Source organism: Oncorhynchus keta, chromosome 14 (genome assembly GCF_023373465.1).
Source record: "Oncorhynchus keta strain PuntledgeMale-10-30-2019 chromosome 14, Oket_V2, whole genome shotgun sequence".
In the NCBI taxonomy this organism is placed as follows: domain Eukaryota; kingdom Metazoa; phylum Chordata; class Actinopteri; order Salmoniformes; family Salmonidae; genus Oncorhynchus; species Oncorhynchus keta.
Genome location: NC_068434.1, coordinates 33971628 through 33991152, shown reverse-complemented (window position 1 = coordinate 33991152; position 19525 = coordinate 33971628). Strand labels below are relative to the sequence as shown.

General features: G+C 44.8%; 1 protein-coding gene across 3 annotated transcripts; it reads right to left on the bottom strand.

Annotated features, from left to right (window-relative positions):
* Positions 1 to 600: 600 nt before the first annotated feature.
* On the bottom strand, positions 601 to 15500 carry si:ch211-225b11.4 (thyroid adenoma-associated protein homolog). Of its 3 annotated transcripts, none has more exons than XM_035785799.2 (31): positions 15290 to 15500; positions 13595 to 13769; positions 13415 to 13501; positions 13291 to 13318; positions 13010 to 13158; positions 12705 to 12827; positions 12378 to 12498; positions 12041 to 12183; positions 11837 to 11921; positions 11596 to 11732; positions 9604 to 9801; positions 8784 to 9513; positions 8525 to 8677; positions 8316 to 8425; positions 8044 to 8204; positions 7788 to 7957; positions 7486 to 7650; positions 7238 to 7386; positions 6978 to 7115; positions 6774 to 6878; positions 6338 to 6535; positions 6000 to 6150; positions 5504 to 5753; positions 5052 to 5291; positions 4728 to 4932; positions 4403 to 4591; positions 3325 to 3575; positions 3017 to 3187; positions 2643 to 2909; positions 2344 to 2546; positions 601 to 1454 (listed from the first exon to the last, which is right to left on the bottom strand). In XM_035785799.2, exons 2-31 carry the CDS (start codon positions 13637 to 13639, stop codon positions 1210 to 1212), a joined length of 5367 nt encoding a protein of 1788 aa, XP_035641692.1. In that variant the 5' UTR covers positions 13640 to 13769; positions 15290 to 15500; the 3' UTR covers positions 601 to 1209. The 3 variants fall into 3 exon arrangements, with proteins under 3 accessions (XP_035641692.1, XP_035641690.1, XP_035641691.1); XM_035785797.2 differs by lacking the exon at positions 15290 to 15500 and adding an exon at positions 14258 to 14485; XM_035785798.2 differs by lacking the exon at positions 15290 to 15500 and adding an exon at positions 14258 to 14484 and having other exon boundaries at positions 5052 to 5288.
* Positions 15501 to 19525: the final 4025 nt, after the last annotated feature.

The window sequence follows — 19525 nt, the reverse complement described above, 5'->3', positions numbered from 1 at the left end:
AGGAGGGGAAAAAATGACCAGTTCAGAAACAGTCCTACTTTATAATGCCTGCTCCAACAGTCAGGACATATTAGAAGGACATTCAGCCCCAATGTACACACAAACACTTCTAAAGAGTGTGAACTGTAGCCGTTCACATATTTGCCTGCCACCAATAGAACAAAAAGGAGTGGACTGCTGTGATAATGGTGTAAGACTGTTCTAGTGTGGGGTGTTGCACGGCAACCAGCAACAGTAGTCAATCATCTTCATCTGAGGGAGGCAGGCAGTCTGACAATGGACACTTATCCAGGCAGGAGACTGGCCACTAATGGAGCGTAAAGCCTTGTATGCCCATTCTGTTCACCAACCCTCCTGTCTGTCTGCCTCTACTCCCGACGGCCGCCGGCATGACATCACTGTCTGTCTCCCACTGCTGCAGATGAAGCCCAATAAGACGTGGCTAATGCTGAAAGATGAGAAGGAGAGAAGAAAAGGCAACGTAGCCTACTATAGACTAGAATGAAGGAGGGCGCCTTGCTGTGGCTGCTGGTGGTATGACAGATATACCAGGAGTGGTCGGAAGCAGTTGGAACCGGACTGAGACAGCTGGAACCGGTCTGAGAATTCACAGAGGGGCCTTGTTCAAGCACAGAGGGATTTAATGTTGGGCAACAGATAAAGACATCCTAAACATAAAAGCCTACAGAAAAGAGGACAACCCCACTGTAATAGATTATTTAATCTATAAAATTAAACATTCATCCTTTAAAATCATACAAAAATACTTGCATCATGGCTGCATCCTGATTACAGACATGCAAATGCATTAACATAGTAAATAAAATACACAATAGTATCAACAGAGATGTTCTAAGAGGCTCTTTGGATCGGTATAGACACTCTCAGTTCAGGCATAGTAGGTGTAAGGAGATGCTCTCTATAGCTGGTCAATACTTAGCAGGCCTCATCAGCAGCAGCAAGTAATCTGATCATTGCATTCATCTGGCTGTAGTCAGTTATTTTACATAACTAATTGGAGAACCTGCCTGCCAAATGCTACTGTACTGTAGTGCAGAAGCTACAGAGAGTACATTCAATGCCCACGTTGTTTGTAGCTGCAGTAGGCATTCATGCAGCATCCATGGATTCATTCATTCTGGACTTGGATCGTCAAAGAGGAGAACTAAGGCAATCTGTTGTCACAGTGTGGACCAGACTACTGTATCATCAAGGCAGGTCTCCAGTCAGAGCTGCAGTAAAGGCAGCGGGCATCTGGACACCGTTCTGGCGGAGCACACAGTGAACTTCCTGGATGTTCTTACGTAAACTCTCGGGATCACAGAGGGGCCGGAGGTCATCAGACATTTCTAGTAGCCGCAGGAGGAATGCTGCCCTGGCCCACAGACCACACAGGGTGCCATGGAAACTAGAATCCATGAGAAGGGCCAACCAGGACGGGTCCAGGGTGTCACCTAGAATGGAAGAACAGTTAAAGGGATACTTCGGGATTTTGGCAAAGATGTTCTTTATCTACTTCCCCAGAATCAGATGAACTTCTGGATAACATTTTTATGTCTAATTTGCGTCTCGTGCTAGTAAATACACATAGACTTCCAATCATTGCGCTAATTCTAGTTAGCTTTGGCTTGCGTAATTACCTCTAACTTCCTTCATAAGGAGACATACAACTGGTATCCACAAGTTCATCTGACTCTGGGGAAGTCGATAAAGGGCCTCATTGTCAAAAGCCCAAAGTATCCCTTTAAGCTCACGTAATCCTGTCTGCCATGACATTTTCAGTACGTTTACATGCACACTAATAATTTGATATTAAACTGATTATGGAAGTATGCAGAGTATGGCAATAGTCAAGTAAACACTTGACTCTGTTTATCTTAAAATCGGAGTGAGGTCATAATCGAAGTAAGCATACACTGCTTAAAACCTGGTTTTCTGAGCCACCTTTCATTGGGACATGTAAACAGCTTAAAATCAGCGTTCCAGCTGTGTATTTGATCTGCACATGTGCCAGCAGCAGTAGCGCAAGCCTCCCTCTTATGTGCGAGTATCTTAGAAATAGTTCACATACAAACTTTATATGCCCGAACTCAGAATCAAATATGCTTCGCAAAAATAGAACATTTATTTTGATTGCTGATTTTCAGCATTTATTTAAGTCCCATCAGGTAGCCTGATTTCAGATGTGTCCATGTAAACAGGATTATTAGGGAAATTGTTCTTCTTGCAAAGCATGTAAACATTTTAAAGAAACTATTATATTAATGACTAGCCACAATAATTGTGTTATTATGTGCTTTCCGACACAATCAGTAAGTATGTGGTCCTTGGCCTGTGTGTTACCTGGCTGGAGGTCTTTACAGACTCGGAGGTTCTCCAGCAGGTCTGTAACATTCTCCCTGGCCCATACACCCAGGCGTTCTCCCACCACTGAGGATGCTGGGTACTTTTCAGCGAGCTGAAGCAGGTATGGAAGCAGACATGCTGACATCACAGACGGTTCTGCAAATACGTTGGCCTCATCCTGCTCATAGAGACTGGCACACCTGTGGAACAGAGAGGGATTGATGAACAACATAAACAAATGACACTCGGCCTACATGCCATGAATTTGTTGACTGCCTGTGTGTGTTGTGACTCACCCAGTGTCCCTGGCCTCCCTCAGGACTGAGCTCAGGTCAGACTGGGGCATGTGACACAGCAACACCTCCAGGGCACCAGGACTATCCCAGCATTCCTCCAGCAGCAGCTCCAGCAGGAAGGGCAGAGCCTGGTTGACCTGCATCAGGTACATGCTCCTCTCCCCTCCTCCTCTCCTGGCTTGGCAGAGTGTGGAGGCAAAACCTGCCGCTTTTATCCTCACCTGCTGGCTCTCGTCCTGCAGCAGGTAAAGCCCTGTGTTGATCAACCTGCATAGGAAGAAAGACGGAGAGGACATTATGCAGCAGATTGTGACAAAGTCAGCATGCATACTGTAATTTACTTTTTAACCTACGACCCTGCTCTAGATCTCTACCTGGTGCTGAAGACAGGGAGAGGAGTGTGGTCCCTCAGGGCCATGCTCAGTAAGGGGGCCCCAGCCAGACACAGGGCCCCGGCACAGGATCTCCTGAGAGCCTCAGGGGCCTCTGGCACCCGGTGGACCTCCAACAGACTGCACCACCGAGGGAACAGAGATGTCTGAAGACTGAGACAGAGGGAGAAGAAATGTGCGAATGTTCAGTATGTTTTTTGTGGACCTGACACCCTAATGACTTGTTGTCAAGTAAATTAAATCATGTCAAAACAGAGATGAGTGCAGTGTGCAGAATTCTGTATGCTGACCTTTGGGAGAGCAGCAGGCTGGCAGCACACAGGGCCTGGGATAGAAACTCTGGCCCCCCTCTGTGGCCCTCCAGGGCCCCCAGCAGCAGCTCCACACACTCCAGCAGGACTGGACCCTCCAGGGGGGGAGAAGGGGAAGGCTCCTGGGACAGAGTATGGTCAGCCCCAGGAGTCATCACGGCAATTAGAGTTGTCAGGTATGTCCTGCTGTACTCCACACTCTGATCCAACAGCGCCTCCTTCAGGTTGGCCTGAGTAGAGAGCAATGTTAAACACCATTCCCATAAAACAGCATGGTCAGGTCACCATTGTCAAATCAGGAATGTGAAGTCATTAAAGGGCAGCTAATAGGTGTGAAGACTTTGCTGTCCAGAAACTGAAGGAGGTATAAAAACAGGAGCACTCACACAGGCATATTGATTGGGCCTATGGAGTTTTATTAAAAGGCTAAATAATGTTTTCTTTAGAATATACAATAATATATGCCATTTAGCAGATGCTTTTATCCAATGTGAATTAGTCATGGGCACATACATTTTATGTATGGGTGGTCCCAGGAATTCAACCCACTTCCCTGGTGTTACAACTTACAAGTGCCATGCTCTACCCAGTGGTATTTGAAAGTACTAAAGCAAAAATACTTTCAAGTACTACTTAAGTCATTTTTTGGGATATCTTTACAAAAATATAAATAGTAAGAGTCACTTTTTACTCTTACTTCACTCTTAAAGAAAATAGTGTACTTTTTACACCATACATTTTCCGTGACTTCCACCGCACAACACAGCAGAGAAAAAGGATGGATATCCTTGACTGTATTGGTCTAGTTCAGATTTACCTGACCCTGTTTAGTGAGTTGGATGTGAGCTGATACACACCCATTCATTTTCATGAGAAAAAAAAAACAATTCTCAGCTTGATTTCAGCCCTAAGCAGCATTGTGTTAAAGTCATATCTTTAGTGCCTTGAATTCCTCATGTTGTATATTGAAAACTAGTCATTGAAAACTGTTGGTACATTTTTGGACAGGGTGACTTTTCCAGCATTCTCTAGTCTAGACAGGGTGTTTATGTCTCACCTGCAGAGCCGTCTGCAGCACCTGTTGCATGCTGGTCCCACTCCATCGCCGCCTTTCAGCCGCCCAACTGACCAATGACAGCCTCAGGTCAGAGCTCTCTGTGGAGAAACTCCCCCACACCTGGCAAGCCCACCGGGGCTCTGCACAGAGGAAGTGGATAGCGTTCTGATGGAAGGAGGCGGACCCAACCTGTAAAATGGAATGTCATAAACTTTCAGTATTGTGGGACCCAGATTATGAAAAGGATAACAAATCATGACAGTATCTCTGGATAAGAACGGTGTGTGTGTGTGCATGTGTGTGAGAGACAGGATCTGTTGGGCACCTGGAGCCTTTGGTGTGGTGAGTGGAGCTCTGACAGGAGCACATCCCTCATCTGGCGGAGGAACCCCTGAGAGCAGAACCCCCTCAGCAGGCCTGCCACACCCAGGTAGGCCCCACGCACTAGGGGACAGTGCTGAGCCCCTGTCACCAACCACAGTCTGGACTCTACACGGTCCACCACATCACACAGTGCATCTGGGGGAGGACTGGGGAAATAACAAAACAAATGACAAAACCTGACAGTGCCTTAATCACAGAATAAATAGAACCTCTATGGTCTCCATAGAATCCTTCCCTGTTTGTTTTCTACTCTGTAAACCCTCACCGTTGTGTGCATAGACCCCTGTCCAGGATGGCTCTGATCTGCAGTAGCTGTCCATGCAGACGATTGTGACAGCTGGGGTCCTGGGGCTCCGGCAGCTCTCCTGTCAACCGGAGAAGGGTGCTCACGTATTGGCAGGGGGGCGTCATGGCGACCAATGCTTTGGAGGTCATGACCCTCACACTGTAGACGGGACTGGCAGCCAGCTGGAGCAGGGGAATCAGGAAGTCTGACAGAGTGCTGCTGGGAACAAAAGGTTTCATGGACCAGTTTTCATACTGCAAGGAGATGCACAGAACACTGTAAATGATTGTGTGCCTACCTAGAGAATACAGGTGTGTTATCCTTAAACAGGCCCATGGACATCATCACCTGCTTCATTGAGTAGACGCAGCTATAAAGGGATTCCTTAGCTTGACAAAATTAAATAAATGACATCAAAACAGTAAAATCACCCAGTTTGGTCTTGGACCCCTCGCTGGAGTTTGGCCAGGAGGGTGAGGACAGGGTAGAGGGAGGGGTGCAGGCGGAGCCGGGCCTCCCCAGAGGGACCCTGCAAGTCCTCTGCCGCCCCCCTCAACTCCCCCAGGAGGAAGGGCTGCAGGGCAGGGTAGTGGGTGAAGAAGGCGGGGGGAGACATGCCATGCTGGGTGGAGCCCTCCTCACCTCCAGAGCGCTGACCCAGCAACCTTGAGCACAGAGAGCCTGTTCATGGGAAAGGGTTCAGTCAGAGGGAGCACAATAACAAATGAATAATTTAACATGCATGTCTGATCGCTACATGAAAGAAATTGGAGCAGACAGCGCAAGTGAACCTAATGGATTCTCTCCCGGTCTATATGATCTAATGTTTGAGCTGGTCAGTTTCAGAGAATACAAATGACACTGAAACCTGAGCTCTGTCCTCAGTGTGCGCATTACAGTAGTGAGAGGGAGAGATTGTCTTTTTACTGTAGAGCTGCAGTGCAGCATTCCTCATGGCCCAGCAGGGGGAGCTGAGGAGGGTCAGGGACAGGATGGCCACAGCCGGGGCAAACTGCAGCACAGCCACCCCCAGCCCAGAGCCTCGTACCAGGGCCTGCAGGGTGTGGACCGCACACACCTGGTGGAGAGGAGGGGAAAAGCCAACATTAGACAGCATGCTAACTGACCTGGACTTGAGTATCCTATTGGTATGTGTGTATCTCGATGGCTGTGCATCTCATCTGTGTACGTGGTAGGTAATGTACATGCGTATAATAATCATTCAGAATCTGGCTAACTTTTGGTGAATTCATGATGTGTATTACCTGTGGCAGGTCCAGTGTCTGGTCCCAGTCCTGGGGCAGAGGGGACCTGGCTGTGTCCAGCAGGGTGTGTATGCTGTGGGCCAGGAGGGGCCGGGCCTTACTGGCCTCCTCTGCTGACACCACACACAGGATGAGCATGGGAAGCCCTGCCGCCCGCCGGGTCACTGACGTACAGCGAGACTGCAGCACTTCTAGGCCCTGGAGAGAAAACCCCATATCAGTTAGCGCACACACACACAGTTTAACCATACTAGCTTAATATGCATGCAACATAGATTTATTGTTGCAGGTAAAATTAGATATGAATTGGCAGAGAATGATAAGGTACATCACTGGCCTGGACCTAAAACATAAGCTACAGAAAGCCCTTTACCCCATGAGAACCCTGTCTGCAGTGTGGATGAGCCCCCTCAAAAGGGCCTGGGTCAGAGGTTACCTGCTTCAGCATGTGTGCTGGGATATCCCTGAGCTCTGGGTCACTGCTGCTCAGGAGACAGGCACAGAACCTGGTAAAGCCCACACAGCAGCCCTCTACTGCCCCCTGGGGGATAGAAATGTGTATGTCAGGACTGAAGATGAGACAAGAAAACCAGGGAGGCTTTGAGTTGTGACCCATAGATGGATATTATGTCCTTTTTACCCAGTGGCGGCATTTGAGAAGAATGTTCTTGAACACTTTAGAGGCCCTCTTCAGGTCTTCTAAAGTTAGGAAGGGTTCTGTCTGTTTGGCCTGAGCAAGGATTCTCTCCACCAGAGAACCTAGAAAGATTCCTATTTCCTGAAAAGGAAAACAACAATAGTTATTGAAGGCCAGAATGTGTTTCTTAATGGTGCTGAACATGGGTTTGAATGTGCAGCCGGGTGGTCAGTGCGAGTGTTGATCGGTAAGATGAAGAGTACCTTGAGGGAAACCCAGCAGCAGGTGAGGACCAGACTGTGTTCCTCAGACAGCAGCACACACTCATCCCCCTCCCCCTGGTCCTCTCCTGCTACCTGGCCTATCAGAGAGGTGATGGCATTCCCCATGTCACAGAAAGATGGGGGTATATCTGGAAAAGACAAGGGCGGGGGTGAGACAACCGTTCCATTTCAAATGTACCCTTCTCCGATCTCTTGTGTGATGTCTCTTTACTCCTTCCTGGCGATACCTTTCTCATCACCGCAGGCATCCTGGTCTCCATACAGCACACCCAGTAGGAGCAGAGTGATCCTCTCCAGGAGAACCAGGATCTCTATGGTCATTCTGTGATCGACCACATCACACAGGGTGTTAGGTACCTCTAGAATACACCTCTCTAGGGCAGTCAAAATACCTGAAACAAATACATCACTCAAATAAGGTTGCAATGTCAAATGCTTTGGAATTCAACATTATTATTATTTATATACAAGCTGTTAGATAGCTGCAAAATGTAATTTTGTGAAATAGCAATGATGCAACAGGTCTCACCGTGTATGGGTTTGGTCCTTGCAGCAAGCATCATATCATCCTTAGCAATCAGGTAATGCTGCTCGAGTTCCTTGAGTAGATACCTGACCAGAGTAGAGGCCTTCGAGTCCCCAGAACTGACGTAGTTGATACGGCTGTCCAGCCAGGGCACATGAGACTGACCTCCAGACCTTCGGAGAGGGGGTCATGCAACACTGAGGTCGAGGACCAGAGCTCTGGCTACAGGTGGGGTGTGTAGAAATTAAGGTCTACTTACTTCTGGAGGAGGACCTTGATGATCAGAGCTCCCATCTGAGCCTCCGGCACACGGGGACTGCAGAGGAGCAGTTCTGCTCGGCCGAACAGCACAGGAGTAATGTCCTCCAGAAAACTAGGTGGGAAAAATCTCACCAGTAACCCCGCAGAGAGCTCCCGAATCTACATGGGAAAATAGAGCAGAGAAAATACATTATTTCACTTATCCTTTCTGTCACTTACAAATGTATTAAAAATTAAAAATGGAATTTGTAACATAAGTATTAAGTCTACCTCATTGGTGGAATCCTCTAAACAGCCAATAAGGACCAGCTGTTTTGATCGAGAGAAGAAATCCCACCATCCTCTCAGCCTTGCCCAGTTGATCAAAGAGGCCATGTTAACTACAGAAAGGGAACAAAAACCTCTTGGAATTTTGCGTCATACAGGCTTTAAAGCCCCAGAATGAAGTCAACCATCTCATTCATACCCCCTTTACTGACCTGGGGGTTGGCCCTTCTTCTTGTCTGGGCTCCAGGTGTCTGTGCAGGTCTCTAGTACAGCAGACAGCAGCAGCAGGACAGTCTTTTTCCTCTGGTAGCTGTGTCCTGGTGCCAGATAGGACAATGTCAGCTGGGACAGCCAGTCCACAAACCCTACAATGATCAGGATGAATAGGATATTAATAAATTGCACCACACAGCTAGATGGGACAAGGAAATAAAACCATTATTTAGTGCTTCAAACTTTCACAGCTCTCACCTACTCCCTGATCAAGTGCCATCTCTGTCTCCTTTGTGAGGCTGACACCACCGTCCCTTTTTCCCTTCTGTCCTCTGAGGTGGGCCAGGCAGCTGTCTCGGATCCGGACCAGAAACCTCTTCACCCCCGCCTGAAGGTGCTGGCGGAACGGTGACGACTCACTGTTGAGGTTCTGGGGGATGAAGGTCCTCATGGTCGACAGCTCCTCCGGCGTCGGGGCCTCTTTGGTCTTTGGGCTGCAGCATAGCAGGTTGAGGGCGGCCAGGCGGACTCTATCGTCCACACATCCCAGGGCAAGACGGAGAGTCTCCAGGGCATAGCCACTCTCCAGGGCCCAGGGGGAGCCTCCATAAGTGGCTCGGCGGGCACTCATCACACAGGCCCAGGCATGGAGGTGCCCTGGAGAGGCAGGGTCTAGAGGGGCCAGCAGGGGCTCCACAGCAGCGGGGAAGACACGCAGAGTCCAGGGCAGCAAGTGGCTGGAGCTGTTGTTCTGAAGAAGGGTCACGTCAGAGGTCAAGGCCTCCAGCAGAGTGGTCCGCCAACGCCTGGCCCACTGATTGGCCAGATCCAGCTCCAAGGGAGGAGCATCCTGGGCCAGTTCCTCACACAGCTCGCACCGCTGCTTCTGGATCAGACACTTGTAAAGCTCTGAGGCACATGGGGACAGATGATTGGTGGACATGCACTTCAGGAGATGGTTGGGAAGCTCGGAGTACTGCTCCAGCACCTGAGGGGTTAACGGAAAATTAATTATAATCAATTTCCACAAATGAACATACACTTTAAAAAAGGTTAAGATGACTTTGAATACACTCACCATGTCAGTGCCAACATAAGGGAGCAGTGAACAGAGGGGGAAGTATTTGGCTTTGGCCTCCCAGGGCAGTTTGGTTATGCGGTGGAGTAAGGAAATGTGCAGGTTCTTCTGTGTGTCTCCAAAACGCTGGCAGTCCATCTCATAGATCTCCAGCAGCAGGCAGAACGCACTGCGCACAACCTCTGACACACCCTCGACCTGGGCATGTGTTAGGAGAAATGGGATGTTATTGTTACTACTATACTTTGCCCATGAGCTGTTATTGTCTATTCATGTTCTGTATTATGTCATGTTACATGTTTTGTGTGAATCCCAGGAAGAGTAGCTGCTGCTTTTGCAACAACTAATGGGGATCCTAATAAAATACCCCCCTCCAATTTTTTTTAAATATATATATACAGTGGGGCAAAAAAGTATTTAGTCAGCCACCAATTGTGCAAGTTCTCCCACTTAAAAAGATGAGAGAGGCCTGTAATTTTCATCATAGGTACACTTCAACTATGACAAACAAAATGAGAGAAAAAAAATCCTGAAAATCACGTAGGATTTTTAATTAATTTATTTGCAAATTATGGTGGAAAGTAAGTATTTGGTCACCTACAAACAAGCAAGATTTCTGGCTCTCACAGACCTGTAACTTCTTCTTTAAGAGGCTCCTCTGCCCTCCACTCGTTACCTGTATTAATGGCACCTGTTTGAACTTGTTATCAGTATAAAAGACACCTGTCCACAACCTCAAACAGTCACACTCCAAACTCCACTATGGCCAAGACCAAAGAACTGTCAAAGGACACCAGAAACAAAATTGTAGAACTGCACCAGGCTAGGAAGACTGAATCTGCAATACGTAAGCAGCTTGGTTTGAAGAAATCAACTGTGGGAGCAATTATTAGGAAATATAAGACATACAAGACCACTGATAATCTCCCTTGATCTGGGGCTCCATGCAAGATCTCACCCCATGGGGTTAAAATGATCACAAGAACGGCGAGCAAAAATCCCAGAACCACACGGGGGGACCTAGTGAATGACCTGCAGAGAGCTGGGACCAAAGTAACAAACGCCTACCAACACACTACGCCGCCAGGGACTCCAATCCTGCAGTGCCAGACGTGTCCCCCTGCTTAAGCCAGTACATGTCCAGGCCCGACTGAAGTTTGCTGGAGAGCATTTGGATGATCCAGAAGAAGATTGGGAGAATGTCATATGGTCAGATGAAACCAAAATATAACTCGTCATGTTTGGAGGACAAAGAATTCTGAGTTTCATCCATAGAACACCATACCTACTTTGAAGCATGGGGGTGGAAACATCATGCTTTGGGGCTGTTTTTCTGCAAAGGGACCAGGACGACTGATCCGTGTAAAGGAAAGAATGAATGGGGCCATGTATCGTGAGATTTTGAGTGAAAACCTTCCATCAGCAAGGGCATTGAAGATGAAACGTGGCTGGGTCTTTCAGAATGACAATGATCCCAAACAGACCGCCCGGGCAACGAAGGAGTGGCTTCGTAAGAAGCATTTCAAGGTCCTGGAGTGGCCTAGCCAGTCTCCAGATCGCAACCCCATAGAAAATCTTTGGAGGGAGTTGAAAGTCCGTGTTGCCCAGCAACAGCCCCAAAACATCACTGCTCTAGAGGAGATCTGCATGGAGGAATGGGACAAAATACCAGCAACAGTGTGTGAAAACCTTGTGAAAACATTTGACCTCTGTCATTGCCAACAAAGGGTATGTAACAAAGAATTGAGATAAACTTTTGTTATTGACAAAATACTTATTTTCCACCATAATTTGCAAATAAATTAATAAAAAATCCTACAATGTGGTTTTCTCATTTTGTCTGTCATAGTTGAAGTGTACCTATGATGAAAATTACAGGCCTCTCTCATCTTTTTAAGTGGGAGAACTTGCGCAATTGGTAGCTGACTAAATACTTTTTTGCCCCACTGTATAACACCATTTATATTAATAATGAGATGATTGGAAACTCACTGGACTCTCAGCATTGTCCCAGATGACCTGGATGAGTTGTTGTCTCAGGCTAGAGTCATCGGGCAGCAGGGGAGCGCTGGTCACCTCCCAGATCTCAGCTAGACACTCCTTAACACTCTTCAGCCACAGTGTTAACACTGCCATCAGACATAGGCTTTAATAAACGTTGATTTGATACTCAGGTATTTCTTACTTTCATTACGTTTGCACTTACAGAAACACTGGTTTGGTTTTACAATACCTTCAAAGACATAGTAGTGACAGTCAAGCTTCTCCTCACACAAAGCAGAGACCAAAGGAAACAAACCACCCAGGAGTAGACAAGTCTGAAGCAATAGAGAGAAAACTTTGAATCAGAAACCACATTTTCTAGATTGGCCGAGGAGAATTCTATAAGAACGAATGAAGAAGATATATCAGTTAGCATGAGCAGTCTGTGACATACCCCTGTGGTGTCCACCTGACTGACTAGGATGCCCCTTCTACAGCAGGTCAGCAGACCCCTGCTCACAGCCAGTCTGTCCACTCCATCCTGCGAGCGGGGGATGCACTGCACCTGGAGACCACCCACACACAGCTGCCACGGCTCTGAGTAACACACATCAACCAGTGGCATATTATTTGATTTTTTTAAACACTTAATCATCACAGTCCTTATATGCATAGGGTTATGGTTCAAATCCTTCATATTTGTTGTGATGATTTGTAATGTAAACAATGTAGAATGTAAACAATAAAAGTCAACATACAATGTCAACAATATGAAAGTCCTGAATGTGTACCTGAGTGAGTGACTTGTAGCAGACTCCAGGCAGCTGCTCCTCCCTCCCCTCCCTCGAGTACGGTGTTAATCAGCATGGCCACTGTGGTGCCAGCCAGGAGACGGGTGTCCCTGTTGGAGCACTGCCCGCACCCAGAGGAAACAAGTAATATAGTAATACCATTTTTAAAATGCTATTTAGCACACGCTTTTATCCAAAGCGACTTAGAGTCATGCATGCATAATCTTTACATATGGGTGATCCCGGTAATGGAACAGACTGGCAAACCTGAATCATATTTATTCAAAATAATTTGGGATTTAACCTGAATCGATGTCAAACACAGACCTGTCCCAGGATGATGTCCATTAGAGACTGTAGGATGCTCTGCACTGCCAAACTCCCCTGTTCCTTCTCCCACACCAGAGGGGCCACCTCACCTGGCAACAGCTGAAAAACCTGCAAACACACCTGAAGGGACATGTCCCAGTAAGACACCTACTAACACAGCCAACTCACAGGTCAGTTCAGTGACAAGACGTCTTCTGAACAGTGCTTCAAATGAATGAATGAAAAATGAAAAAAGAAAAGTACAATTTTGTTGACAAGCGCAAGGAAGTTAAAGGTTGATAAAGTGCATATAGAGTATTTACCTTGACAGCTTGGTAACACAGTGGTCCATTTCTCAAACCCTCCTGCTCCAGTATTACAGGGAATAACTCAGCCACTTTATCTATCAAGGAAGGGCAGGCCTCTCGCCACAGCTCACGACCAATAGAGCTGTCCTCCAGGAACATGCAAGCTGCAAACACAAACCACACACAGGAGATCACTTGGCACCTAAAATGAGGCCAAAAAGATAATAGTTAATATTGACAATGCCACTCACACTAAAACAAAGAACAATTCAAGATGATTCTAATCCACAACTAACCTATCTGGAGGTCCCCAATGGATAATGCCTGAAAAGAAAAGATGCTGAAACATTAACATTAAACATTATCACATTGCTAAAGAATACTTCTAACCATGGATTATTTTTAGAACAATACACATACCTGATCCTTTCCCACAATAGTGCACAAACAGTGTTGGATTTCTCGAAAAACCAGCAAACGATTGACTTCTGCCAGATGTTGTAACATCTGTAATGGCATGATCAAATACATATTCAGAATAGCACTTTAGTTATTCAGCATTGAAAACATAACTTCTAAAGGACAGAGCTTGTTCTGGACCTGGTCTAATTTGCGACTGGCGATGTTAAACATCTGCATCTGCATGGCGACGAGTAGCCTGATGAGTGGCAAGAGGAGCCTCTCCTCTAAACACTGAAGCTGCTTCACTGGGATCTTCCTCAGCAGCTGGCCTGCCTCCTCCAGACTACGCTCTTTGCATCGCTTTATGTTGCTCCTGTTCAGAGACAGACAACATGTCATGAAGATGAATGACACCGAAGGTAAACAATGAATGTGTACTAATTGGTTGGAAATGGGAACAGTCGGAGTGGAGCTGGAACCAGCAACTCCGTGACACCACAGGGACTATCCCACTGCTGCCACCAGTGTAGTGACAGAGATAGAACAATCGCTGCAGGGCTTGAATCAACAACCCTGTGGTTATTGTGATGTGAATGCATTACCACCTGAAAGCCCAGATTTCTTGGCAGAGGCAGTAGTACATGCATTCCCACACATGCATTGTTATACAAACATCAGGGATGTATTCATTATGGAAACAGTTTAACGTTTTAGCACCAAACAGAAGCATCAGAGCATAACGACAGTTTCTATTAGAGAAATGCAGGTAGGTCCCTCCTGTTTCATTCTGTTTAAGAAACATTTTGCAACCGAATCGGTGTAATGAATAAGACACATTAGGCACTTGTAAACAAGATTTACCTTGAGCACTCATCAAGTTTGTTCATGAAAAGCTTTAACGTAGTGCTGACATCTGTGGGTATTTTATCCTCAGTGACCACACAGTCTAGTACAGCTTTCATCTGATCTTCGACCGATTGAACAGGCACCATTGTTTGTTAATTCCCGAAAGTTTGTTTTAAAATTATCCCTGGAAAGAAAGAGAACATGCTTCCTCGTGTTTTTTTTGTCAAACTAAATCTACTGTTGGAGTTGAGTCGTTACAGAACAGTGCATTATGAATTACCGCCATCTAGTGTATAGGAGTATGCGTTCGGTTAGCAAATCATCTTTGTAACATTACATTACGCTTTTGTGTTCATGTTTTGTTGTCAATTCATTAGGGTGCATGCAGAGAGTCCATATAATAGTGCATGTTGCAAATGTACTTCTAGAAGTTTGCTATAACAGATATATTCTTTGTCTGTTTCCGTAGTACAGAACAGCCCCACCGAAGGTCGCTGTTGGCTATCTCAGTAGAAGCTCGCCCGTTTCTGGAGCATGAACGCAAGTAATCCCCTAAACTGTGATTGGTTAATATGTCATTGCCATTGACATCTCTCTACAACACTTTGCAAAAATGGTGACTCCCTGGTGAGATGGAACTATTGCGTTCTCTTAGTTATACAAATCTTTGGAAGGCTCGCAGTTCGATTCCGGGGAGGACTCCGGTTTAAGAAAAAGATGTCGGAAGCCGGTGCTGAGTTCGAAGCAAAATAAGTGAAGACGAATGTTCTGAATGGACAACAGCAGTAGCGAAAAATATAACAAAAAGGAAATTGTCTAAAATTGGAGTGGATGATACGTGTATGAATGATAATGAATCGCTTCTTGTTGGGATGCATATGTGGGAAATGGTGAGGTATGCGCTGGGAAAAGTCTGTCATACTGGTCTTATTTTGATTAATCGTATTTCTGAAGAACATAGGAAGATTGCAGTGAGCCTCAAAAGAATCCGAATAACAGAAGTTTTGAACTTCGGAGTAGAGCACTCTCAAAGGAGTCGTTGAATACCTGAAGAAGATTCCTGGTGTGGTTGGTGCCCGGCGTCTAACCCGCTGGGTGAATGGAGAAAAAGAAGAGTCTGTCGGCCCAGTTGTTTTCTGATAAATAGCAAATACCTACACGCATTTGAAACTTGGTTATGTAAGATACGCTGTACGAACTGTCGTCCCCAACACATTGCAGTGTAAGCAGTGGCGGTTTTAGCTTGTATGGCTCCCTTGGCGAACCCGCCGCCGCTCCCCACCAAAAAGCACCATTCTGTACTAACTAATTTTTATTCAGACATTTGGAACAACTCAAATAAATATAACATTTTAAACTATATACATCTAAAAACATATACAAAAAGACTCATGAATAAAGTGACAAAGAAACAAATTGTAGTTTATAAATACAAATAAAACATATAATTATTACACTATTACCCTACTGCTAACAAAAAACACAAATAAAACTATATTGCACAAATCCTATACCACACAAATACACAACACACTTTTAAAGAAGAGAACCTGATTTTACACTATTGCACTTCAAACAAGAAACACACTAAATTGCACAAATAATTGCATTACTAAATGCATTAGTACTGTACAAAGGTAGAGGTGCGCTATTTGATAGATTCCCCCTACCTCGGGTTTCCAGTGGGGGGACCTGAGGTCAACAACCCCCTACCCACCCATTTCATACTTCGGAGTGGGAGACCTTCCCAGGCAGTAGCCTGCCTAGCTCACTGACGATCCAGGGCGTCCACTCCGACAAGGTTAATTGACCCACAGTCCCACACGATGACAAGATATAATTGACATAACGTGCAAATGAGTGATAGATTGCACAAATGTCACCTTTCCAATTTGTTTTTGTGCGGGTGCCTCGTGCAGCCCCCGGCAAGATGCCTCCCTGGGAGCCCGCCCATGTCGCTTATACCTACATCCGCATCATTAGAATTGATAAGGATTTGGCCATGTTACAAGTGTGTGCAGATGGACAGGGTATTGAAGAACAATGTGTAGAAGAACGACGGCGTTGCAATTGTGGTGGTAATCATGATCCTGAGTTCCTGGAGTGCCCTGTAAGGGTGAAGGAGATTGAGGTGGCAAAAGGTAGAGCAGTCAATCGAATCTCCTATGCGGAGGCGATTCAAATAATTGAGGAAACAAGTGATGCTAGTGAAGATATGGTAGTAGACGCACCGCAGCCTGTAGTCATTTTTGTTTTGAGGGGGATCAGCTTAATATTGTTGAAAAAGATTGTTGCTTCCATCATTGTAATTGTCTGCATAATTTCCAATCCCCCATATGTTTTTTTTTTGGTAAATATATATATACATATGCATACACAAACATTCATAGTTCATAGTTCGCAACGAGCCAGGCAGCCCAAACTGCTGCATATACCCTGACTCTGTTGCAAGAGAAGTGACACATTTTCCCTAGTTAAAAGAAATTCATGTTAGCAGGCAATATTAACTAAATATTCAGGTTTAAAATATATATACTTGTGTATTGATTTTAAGAAAGGCATTGATGTTTATGGTTAAGTACACGTTGGAGTCCTTTTACGCGAAAGCGCACCGAATCGATTAAATGCAACGCAGAACACGCTAGATAAACTAGTAATATCATCAACCATGTGTAGTTAACTAGTGATTATGATTGATTGCTTGATTGATTGTTTTTTTATAATATAAGTTTAATGCTAGCAAGCAACTCACCTTGGCTTACTGCATTCGCGTAACAGGCATGTAACAGGCATGCTCCTCGTGGAGTGCAATGTAAAGCAGGTGGTGAGAGCATTGAACTAGTTAACCGTAAATGTTTTGTTTTTCTGTCTTGAATAAAAGTAATAATGGAAAAGAATAATGGCTGGGTCTTGACTTGTTTATTAAATTGTATTATGTATTATGTAGTGTCGTTTGTGTAGCCAGAAGGCTGACATTTCATTTATTTTATGCAGTGACTAAATACATTTTTTTAAACAAAACCTTGAGATGTTAATTAAATGTATTGCTAGAATAGGCGTACCATTGATTTTCAGGCTAATGTATGATAATGAATGTAATAAGTCAATCTTAGCTGTTATATACAGTATACTTTTTTTAGAATATACCTTTATTATTCCACACAAACCCTACCACCCTTCCCCCAATTGGAGTAAACTAATAAACAATAACACTTAGGCTTCTACCTTCAGTTTATACATATTTTACCAATTTTACAGACACAATCTATTTTACAATAGTTCAAATTTTTTTTTTTTTTCCTTCCTCTATTTCTGATCCATCGGGTCCATTCAGTTTTATTTGGAACTGTGCTATTTCACAGATTTTCTTAATTTACAGCTGATGTCGGAAGTTTACATACACTTAGGTTGAAGTCATTAAAACTCGTTTTTCAACCACTCAACAAATTTCTTGTTAATAACAAACTATAGTTTTGGAAAGTTGGTTAGGACATCTACTTTGTGCATGACACAAGTAATTTTTCCAACAATTGTTTACAGACAGATTATTTAATTTATAATTCACTTTATCACAATTCCAGTGGGTTAGACGTTTACATACACTAAGTTGACTGTGCCTTTAAACAGCTTGGAAAATTCAATTTCAGGGCTTTAGAAGCTTCTGATAGGCTAATTGACATCATTTGAGTCAATTGGAGGTGTACCTGTGGATGTATTTCAAGGCCTACCTTCAAACTCAGTGGTTCTTTGCTTGACATTATGGGAAAATGAAAATAAATTATCCAAGATCTCAGAAAAAAAAATGTAGACCTCCACAAGTCTGGTTCATCCCTGGGAGTACTTTTCAAATGCCTGAAAGTACCACGTTCATCTGTACAAACAATAGTACGCAAGTATAAACACCGTGGTACCACACAGCCGTCATACCGCTCAGGAAGGAGACGCGTTCTGTCTCCTAGAGATGAACGGACTTTGGTGCGAAAAGTGCAAATCAATCCCAGAACAACAGCAAAGGACCTTGTGAAGATGCTGGAGGAAACAGGTACAAAATTATCTATATCCACAGTAAAACAAGTCCTATATCAACATAACCTGAAAGGCCGCTCAGCAAGGAAGAAGCCACTGCCTCAAAACCGCCTTACAAAAAGCCAGACTACGGTTTGCAACTGCACATGGGGACAAAGATCATACTTTTTGGAGAAATGTCCTCTGGTGTGATTAAACAAAAATAGAACTGTTTGGCCATAATGACCGTCATTATGTTTGGAGGAAAAAGGGAGAGACTTGCAAGCCGAAGAACACCATCCCAACCATGAAGCACGGGGGTGGCAGCATCATGTTGTGGGGGTGCTTTACTGCAGTAGGGACTGGTGCACTTCACAAAATAGATGGCATCATGAGGAAGGAAAATTATGTGGATATGTTGAAGCAACATCTCAAGACATCAGTCAGGAAGTTAAAGCTTAGTCGCAAATGGGTCTTCCAAATGGACAATGACCCCAAGCAAAATGGCTTAAGGTCAACAAAGTCAAGGTATTGGTGTGGCCATCACAAAGCCCTGCACTCAATCCTATGGAAAATTTGTGGGCAGAACTAAAAAAGCGCGTGCGAGCAAGGAGGCCTCCCAACCTGACTCAGTTACACCAGCTCTGTCAGGAGGAATGGGCCAAAATTCACCCAACTTATTGTGGGAAGCTTGTGGAAGGCTACCCGAAACGTTTGACCCAAGTTAAACAATTTAAAGGCAATGCTACCAAATAATAATTGAGTGTATGTAAACTTCTGATCCACTGGGAATGTGATGAAAGAAATAAAAGCTGAAATAAATTATTCTCTCTACTATTATTCTGACATTTCACATTCTTAAAATAAAGTGGTGATCCTAACTGACATATAATAGGGATTTTTTTTCTTTATGTACATTTTTCTTTAGGCTAAGGCACTAGGATTGGACTAGTGAGAACCTGACCCAATATATTCTGCTCAGGTAAGTCACTGGATACACACACTGAGAAGTTGATCAAAATACCGCTCAATGCATACAAATGAGAAGGATCCATGTCTCTCTGTAGAATGTTTGACCTCTTCTACCTCTGTTAGATCACAGCAATACACAAAGCCAGGATGGAGAGCCAGATTTCCTTACCCTGGCTGACTGGTTGATCAAACCCTTTCAACTTTAACTATTAAATCCTAATATTAGCTTAAATAGTCACCCTATTAATTCATAATTTTGTCTTTGTTGCTTCTCCATTCCACTTCTGTGACCAACACACTGAATAA

What these genes read in the sequence shown, in the direction of transcription:
- si:ch211-225b11.4 (XM_035785797.2), bottom strand. Translation starts at nt 14,388, where the DNA reads ATGGTGCCTGTTCAATCGGTCGAAGATCAGATGAAAGCTGTACTAGAC. An exon ending in TGCTGCAGACGGCTCTGCAG is followed by an intron (nt 3,576 to 4,402) that starts GTGAGACATAAA and finishes CTCTCTACTCAG; the next exon opens with GCCAACCTGAAGGAGGCGCT. An exon ending in AGCCTGCTGCTCTCCCAAAG is followed by an intron (nt 3,188 to 3,324) that starts GTCAGCATACAG and finishes CCTCTGTCTCAG; the next exon opens with TCTTCAGACATCTCTGTTCC.